This window comes from Anarrhichthys ocellatus, unplaced genomic scaffold, assembly GCF_004355925.1.
Source record: "Anarrhichthys ocellatus isolate YVR2014 unplaced genomic scaffold, GSC_Weel_1.0 scaffold274, whole genome shotgun sequence".
Classification (NCBI taxonomy): Eukaryota; Metazoa; Chordata; class Actinopteri; order Perciformes; family Anarhichadidae; genus Anarrhichthys; species Anarrhichthys ocellatus.
In genome coordinates this window covers 4,898-13,731 of record NW_022280299.1, presented here as the reverse complement: position 1 = coordinate 13,731, position 8,834 = coordinate 4,898, and the positions used below count along the sequence as shown (strand labels likewise).

The 8,834-nt window shown below is 42.2% G+C and overlaps 1 protein-coding gene across 1 annotated transcript; it reads left to right on the top strand.

Moving 5' to 3' along the window:
- Window positions 1–500: 500 nt before the first annotated feature.
- Window positions 501–7,892, top strand: LOC116401192 (chondroitin sulfate synthase 3-like). Its single transcript, XM_031879483.1, has 3 exons — window positions 501–1,587; window positions 2,999–3,282; window positions 5,895–7,892. Exons 1-3 carry the CDS (start codon window positions 1,011–1,013, stop codon window positions 7,464–7,466), a joined length of 2,433 nt encoding a protein of 810 aa, XP_031735343.1. The 5' UTR covers window positions 501–1,010; the 3' UTR covers window positions 7,467–7,892.
- The last annotated feature ends 942 nt before the right edge of the window (window positions 7,893–8,834 follow it).

Below are 8,834 nucleotides of genomic sequence, written 5' to 3'. Positions count from 1 at the left end.
ATAGTGAGGGTCGTCATTAACAATAATCCATTGAAATATTGACATAACCTCTTAAGGATTCATTTTTATAAAATGTCAAATATTGGGATATTATGAATATCATAATGTCATTTGAGCTGAATTTGCCTTTAATTTTCTCAAAGATTGTACAGTAAAATTACATTACATTGGACATGGAGATATATGGGGTCATCATGAACAGAACTCCAACGGAAATTTTAGCTAACCAATGAAGGAAATGTTTTTTTTACAGATCAAAGATTATTATTAGGCAATATTATAATTTTCGAACCCTTTTTCAATTAAAGATTATACAGCAGTGTAATTTCAGATTTTTTTATTGTTGGATTCCATATAATGTACAAAATGACGTTGTTTTTTTAACAAATTGGGCAAATTATTGATGAAATATAGGTATATTTCCGGGCTTTTTGGGCTATCCAAGCACCCGTACCGTAGCACCACGAATAGACGAGCATTACATTTCAAGTGCCGGCTGACGTGACCGAGGTTCCGCGGATGACGGACCACATGACCGCAGTTCTGGAGCGGGGCTAAAGTGAGCGACAACAGCTCAACGACGGACGAGCTGTTGTAAGGACGAGAAACCGACGCGTCCGCGACATTATTGGACCAGCTAGATTAATGCGGCTAGAAAAACCCCACAGTGGTGACGTTTAATGTTAGCACCCGTTAGCCACGACGCTACGGTGAATGATGAAAAGCCAGCGGGACTCTTACTTGGTTGTCGGGACGCGCGGGATGGAACTTAGGTATAAAATACTGTGATAGGGTTTGTTATGGGACGGGCGAGCCTTGAGGATGGGGCGGACTACTCGGAGTGGGATATGTGTTTATTCACATGAGTTATGCTTTCATAAGGTGGAAAGTGTGTTTTTCCACAGCTGCTGATGTCCATACACGTCAGCACCCCCCAGACAACGGTAGCATTCATACATTTATTACTCTCCATTCACCGCAGAGCTAAACTCTCCGTGGGATAAGCGGCCATGGCTGTGAAATCAAGAAGACCGTGGACGACCGTGATTTTCGGCGTCTTTCTCGGATTCACCGTGTCCTCTTGGCTCATCGTGCCTCAGGTTCTGGAGAGTAAAGGGAAGAAATCTCCCGTGTGTTCGTACTACAGCGAGTCCTCCGTCGGTAAAGGTCCCGCCATCCTCGGGAACACTGCGGCTATCAAAGACCGGGACAGCCCGCAGATCAGTCAGGAGGAGGACGGGGTATCCGGTACCGGGAACAGCAGCGGAGACACCGGGAGACCCACGAGCAGACCGAAGCGTTTCCTCTATGTCGGCGTGATGACAGCGAAGAAATATGTGAGGTCTCGCGCCGTGGCTGCGTACAAGACCTGGGTGGGCTCCATACCCGGGAAGGTGGAGTTCTTTTCCAGCGCTGGGTCTGGCGCCGTCCACGTGCCCGTCCCCCTCCCGGTCGTCTCGCTGGCGGATGTGGACGACTCGTACCCGCCTCAGAAGAAGTCATTCATGATGCTGAAGTACATCCACGACCACTACCTGGATAAATACGAGTGGTTCATGCGCGCGGATGATGACGCTTATATAAGAGGTGATTATTCTGGGAGTGAAGCTCGCGGTTCAAGTGTGTGTGTGTGTGTGTGTGTGTGTGTGTGTGCGTGTGTGTGTGTGTGTGTGTGTGTAAGAGAGGTACAGGGACCCCCATAGTCCAAATGTAAACATGGTTTCATACATATTCATGAGGAGATATTATGTTGCGTGTAGTCAAATATGAACCACAGTGTTTTGAAAAAATCCATACATTTACACTTAACACTCACCATAAACCCTGACCAAAAAGCTGAACCTCATTTAAAGTGATTCTACACATTAGTTATCTGAAAGCACGACTCATATTCTTGACACACAAATCCCCCAAACACATACAATAAAAAGGCAAAACTCCAAATACAATCTCGTGAAAAAGGAACTGCGTTCATAAAAATGACATGTCTCCTCAAAATGGTATTGTTCAAGTGACTTGTGTTAAAACAAAAGGTGAACATTACCACCCAAACCCTCCGTTGTACACTTCCATCACAGTTTACAGACTTCCACGTTGGTAGTTGCAGTGATGTTTTGGGTGCAGTTACCTGACCGATCACATGACTGCTGGTGTCTCTTGACCCATCAGACTTCTTTTTAATAAGATGGGTCAGAGGATAGAGGCTGTCCTATGATTTACATCATTTGTGAGAGAAATTGGCGATATTGTGCTTAATTAATAAAATTGGCTTTATTTTATTTTATTATTTATTTTTGTCAAGGATCTATGTATTAATGCTGGGACAACATTCCATTAACGTCTCTGTTGTTTAATTTGACCACATGTGTCTGTTGATTTCCTGATTTGTTCTGTTTTGTTCAATAAAATTGATTGATTTCATTAATAGTACTGAAATAAGACCTAAGGTTTCACAAAGCTAAACCATTCCTTAACCTAAAACAGGTTATTTAATAACATTACCATTAGCTATAGAAGTATGCAGGTTTACTGGTCTCCTTTGTTCATGTGATTAAGGTGAGACTGAAGATGTAGTCAAATCACATTTTATTGCTCATTATGATGATTCATGATGCTACTCATTTTTAATAAAATGACCTTCATTTTGCTGATTAGCTCTTCCGGATGAGTGATTATAAGACACTTGAGCTGTGTGTTAGGAAGGGAACCTTTTGTGCGGCTGACGTGTTTGTAGAGACAAAGTTATCCAAGTTATGTTCAAGTGGACATTTTGTCTTATAATTCCACATTGGCTGGGAACTTATATGTGCATGACACAAACAATAAATGTATAATATATCATTATTTTGTTAGTTTTATTTTTTTTTCTATTTTTTGCAATTTTTAAAACTAACGATGGATTTGTTGCGTTGCTACTTGCATTATGAGATGAATAGCCCAGTATGACAGTATTAAAAAAAAAAAGCACATTAATTCCTTCAACTTCGCCCTCTGCCAGGTGAGAAGCTGGAGTTGTTCCTGCGGTCGCTGAACAGCAGCAAGCCTCTGTATCTGGGCCAGACGGGCCTGGGCATGGCCGAGGAGCTGGGCCGACTGGCCCTCGAGCCCGGAGAGAACTTCTGCATGGGGGGCCCTGGGATGATCTTCAGCAGAGAGGTTCTACGCAGGATGGTCCCTCACATCGGTACCTGTCTGAGGGAGATGTACACCACCCACGAGGACGTGGAGGTGGGCCGCTGTGTGCGGCGCTTTGGAGGAACACAGTGTGTGTGGTCCTATGAGGTATGGGTTGAGTCTGCCTTCATGTTCTTTCAGGTTCCTATAGGAAGGGGGGGGGTTAGATCAGTTCTGCTGGAATTCAGGTGTTAATTCTGGTGCACTTTTCAGGTATATAATAGTATAAATTCCAATGAAAGGATTTCCATACAGATTTAGTGAGTCTTCAAGCAAACACTTGGTGATAGACGATCATGGCAAAGCCAGTCCACTTTCAGGGCGCTTATGGGAACATTGTTCAGTTGTATTGTCTGTGGAGTTGTTTATGTGGACAAGGAAAAATATTCGTTTTCTAAACTGTCTCAAAAATATTCAGTGAAATGAGGTGAATTGTTGGGTCATCAGGCTGCTGTCGTACCCACTGCTCCTAAATGCTGTTTGGTTAAATGCAAAGGTGAAATTTCATGTATGCATGTGACGATTAAAATAAAAGACGTTTAAGTTAAGTTAAAGTACATGAGCCACTCTGAGAACGAAACAAGCCTTCTGTTTAGTTTCAAGTTGCTTGAGCTTTTTTTCAGCATATTGAATAGAAGTTTGCAGCACATTGATGATGAATGTGGAAACACATACCAGTGGTTGTACTTTACTGGTTTTAATGACTGTACACAGCACTTCTTATCCTTATTTTGTATCTGCATATCAGCGTGGACCAATCAGGTCACACTATAAAATGACATCAATCAAGTATCATAGTCACATCATGGCACCATAGGCCTATAAGTGCTGGGCAAGTTAACGCATTATTATCGCATTAACGCACTAATCAATTAACGTCGACAATTATTTTATCGCGCGTTAATGCAGTTTTTAAAAACATTATTTTTAGTTTGAAAGTTTGTTGCTTACTGGCTCTGAATACACATACAGACATACCATGGGTCACAGCAGGGGTGGAATGTTGAGATGGGCGTCATCACGCATCTCAACCAATGAGAGCATTTGGGGTGGGCGCTGCGGCGTGATAGCCTATCATCGTTGAGATGCTCCCCTGTCATCACTGACGTCGAATCAGGAAATAAATACTGTAGCCGTCTGTGTTCACCCAGAGCTCTATGATACCTCATATTAGTGGAGACCGGACCAAACTATGTGTATAAATGTTTGTCTACAAACTATAATATGGTACAAACAATGAATAGACGCTGCCGTATTTACGCCTATGTGACGTTATGTTGAGTGTTGATGGAGCTGCTACAATGTTAGCTTAGCCTAGCACCGATCGATCCAGACTCCATTGAGAAAACAAGTATTTTAAAAGTTATTTGGTTGTCGTCTTGTGGAGACAACGAACAGAACATGAATTCAGACTTTTTACAAATCGACATCATTACGTAGTTATTTCGGAGTCCCTTTTTGTCTGTTTATTGCAGTTAAATCACAGCCAAATCAGTTTATTTTGTGTTCATACAGCTGTAGTAAACAGCCGACGTGTGGCTTGCTAGACTCAGTGAATACTAGATAAAATCCACGGAGCTCTTCCGGATGATATTATGAACCCAGACAAGGTGGCGTTTAGTTTCCTGACATCTGGGACTTCCACAACACGTACTAAGCAGTCTAATCTGGGGAAGATTTTCGATTCAATTATAGTAGCTTAAATTATTCATAGAATATTATTTCAACACACATTGCTTTTTTGTTGTGTTGATTTCATAAAATATATATGATATACAAGAAATATTTTAACTGCTACTGTGTAAAGGGAATACTGCTGTTAAAAAGCACCTTATTTGCAAACCAAATGTTATTGCACTTTTGTTCATATAGCAGTACTTTTAAAATTAAAGTGCGCAATACACTACTTTAGAATTCATTATTGAATTTTGTGCATAACAATACGATTAATCGCAGAAAAATCATGCGATTAATCATGATTAAAATGTTAATCGTTGCCCAGCACTAATATATATATATATATATACTGTATATACAGTATATACTGTATATATATATATATATAGGGCCTGGATTCAAGTGAGGAAGACAGTGTGCTGGATCAGTTCTGTATTTTTGACCATAGCCAGTGTGCGGGGTCTACGAGACCCCTTGATTGACACTTGAGACCCCCTGAAAGCCTCAATAGCAAAATTCCGGGGGGTCTCTAAAACCACAAGAGATTTATTTGTCACCTACAATTGTCACTAAAATGTCTTTCAAAAGCTTACTAATGCCCAGCAACTGCAACCGGATATGAATCCGTTGGATTTTACATGTTGTAAGCAAAATCATGAATAACAACAATAGATTTGAAAACAAGATATGTTTTTTATGTAGAGGAAGACAAAATCAGTGCCACATTAAATATACATACATTTGAACCTAGATTACCTTTTTACTGTTTCATCCTTCTTTACGTCTCCGTCATTTTGTTTCTTAATTTGTTAATTGATCGATATAGTTGATTGATGTTTGATTTTTATGCGATTCACCCCTCATATGGCCTGCACTCTTAAATGCATTTTCCTCTTTTTTGATGGTGCTGCCTAGTAGATGTTTCAATACATCGGTCAGTTGAATACCATCTGTAGCTCAGTGTGGTAGAATGGTTTGACAGTGCCGTTTGTACTGGTACCAGGTTCGTGCTCTTATCAAGGATGTTGCAACTCTCTCCACAGATGCAGCAGCTCTTCTATGAGAACTACCAACACAACAAGAAAGGTTTCATTGAGGAACTTCACAGTAGCAAGATCCACAATGCCATTACGCTTCACCCCAACAAGAAGCCCGCCTACCAGTACCGGCTCCACAACTTCTTGCTGAGCCGTGAGATCTCCAGGCTTTGTTACCGCACCATCCTGCTCCACCGCCAAGGCCTGGTTATGAGTTACCTCAGTGACACAGAAGTCCTGTGGGAGGACCAGCAGCTGGGGTCCCCACCTTCCTACATGCGCTACAAGCCCACTGAGAGAAATTATGTCATCGAGTGGGATTTCCTGACTGGCCACCATATTTATTCTGCTGCGGAGAACAAAGTAGCCAGGCAAAGCCTTGGGAACTCACTTCGGACTGCACTCGAAGGCATCATTCTCCAGGTGATGGAGATGATTAACGAGAATTTGAAAACTCGTGGTCGTGTAATTGACTTTAAAGAGATTCAGTATGGCTACTACAGGGTGGATCCAATGCATGGTGCAGAATACATCATAGACTTACTGCTTCTGTACAAGAAACATAAGGGACGCAAAATAACAGTGCCTGTGAGGCGGCACGCTTACCTTCAGCAGTCCTTCAGCCAACCCTTCTTTACCGAAACTGACGAGCTAGATGTGGCTGAACTTGTGGCTGCCATCAACTCTGAATCCCAATCCCTTTCTTTCCTGTCCAACTCTCTGAAGTTCTTGTCACCTTTCCAAGTCTATGAATCAAACAGGGAACTGTGGGAGCAGAGCCAGAGGAAGGTCAACATCCTTGTCCCATTATCCGGTCGCTATGACACCTTTGTCCGCTTTATGGAGAACTTTGAGAAGGTGTGTTTGATACCCAAACAAAATGTTAAGCTCTCCATCATTCTGGTGGAAAATGGGAGCGATCAGAACCAAGGCAAACACAGTCAGTTAATCAGAGACTACTACAGGAAGTATCCCAAAGCTGACCTGTCCCTAATCCCCATGACAGGCAACTTCTCACGAGGACTGGCTCTTGAGCTGGGCTCCTCGCAGCTTGATAATGACTCCCTACTCTTCTTCTGCGATGTTGATCTCATCTTTAGTGGTGATGCCTTGCAACGCTGCAGAGACAATGCTGTCCAAGAGAGACAAGTCTATTTCCCAGTTGTCTTTAGTCAGTACAACCCCAAAATAGTGTACTCTAAGAAGGCCCCGAGAGAAAACAAATTTGTGCTGACCAAGAAAAGTGGTTTCTGGCGAGATTACGGATTCGGAATCACCTGTGTATTCAAAGGTGACTTACTAAAAGCTGGAGGTTTTGACACCTCAATCTTAGGTTGGGGACTGGAAGACGTAGACTTGTTCACAAAAGTTATTAACTCTGGTTTAAAAGTGTTGCGCAGTCAGGAACCAGGACTTGTCCACGTCTATCATCCCGTCCAATGTAACACAAGTCTCGAGCAGAGGCAACACAAAATGTGCCTCGGGTCGAGAGCAAGTACGTTTGCATCGACAATGCAGTTAGCAGAGCTGTGGCTGGAGAAACACATAGAGGCGGGGTACAACAGAACTTCATCCTGACACTCCGGCCCTACGGAACCCTCCATACAAGTTTACCTCAGTTCTGCTTGTATGCAGACAGCGATGGATTGTGTGTGTGTGTGTGTGTGTGTGAGTGTGTGTGTGTTGTAGTGTGACTGTGGATCAGAGGTCTTAGGCTGTAATATTTGACCCGGAGAGAACCCTGAAAGCAGTAGACCCAACACCGAAGGAATCCAGAGAAAATAGTACACAAACAGAACAGAGTCTAGGATTACAGCCTGTGCAAAACAAGTGTCTGCTACCTTATCTAGTTCTAGACCACTGACTAAATACAAATTGGCTGTTGGTTGGTACATTGGACATTATACAGAGTTATTCATGTGGAATTTGCTGTGACAATGATGCAAATATTGAGCTTTGGGACTTTTATTGCAGTTCCTTCGGGTGTGGGTTAGAGGTAGCTAACTCAACAACAAAAAATAATATATATATATATATATATATATATTTATATATTTATAATAATATATGATATATGTATGTGTTGCTGGATTCAGTACCCGACACCACCTGCAACGCAGTTAACCTGTAAATTGAATACTCTGCTCTTCCCGAGTGAAGTGATTGTGGAATGTGGATGGCTGCTGTGCAATAAGCAGCATTGTCTGCTGCTTTACACAATCGGTATGTGTGTGTGTGTGTGTGTGTGTGTGTGTGTGTGTGTGTGTGTGTGTGTGTGTGTGTGTGTGTGTGAGAGTGACCTGGCCAACTTCAGTGCACCACCTTGAATCTACTTCAAAGCTAAGGTAATCTTGAGAAACTAGCAACAGTCTGCCAGATTTGACAAATTATCCAACCAAAACACACAGCCCAGTAGCTAGCAGCACTAGCTCCAAAAGTTAGTCAATCTAGAAAGAAAGACGCCAAGTCGACAAAACACTGACAGCCCACCCCTTCAGGCCTCCCTCCAAAAACACTCACCCAAAATGATCATAATCAACCTAAACAACAAACATGGCTATTGTCGGTACTCACAGCTGTTATGCTTGCAGGTTTTGGAAGACTATTGTGAAGAGTAATTAGTGCACGGGAAGAATATGTGCAGGCAGGCAGTCATTACATTAAGGTCGAATGAAATGATTGGATGGGCTGCGACAGACATAACCGGATTATTTCCTTTTTTTTGTCAGAGCATTTCATTGATTGATTGCTGTCAGGATGTAACAAGAATTCAACAAAAATATCAGAAATGTTTTTGAAGATTACCAACCCTAGCTTTAATCTCCAGGTGAACCTTTTAGACATTCCCTCCTGCAGGCCTGAATCTGAGGCTGTTTGGTCTCAAGTCTAGTTGTTTTCTCTCTGACCTATACTAGCCATCATTTGTTTACTTTATTTAACTAGTGC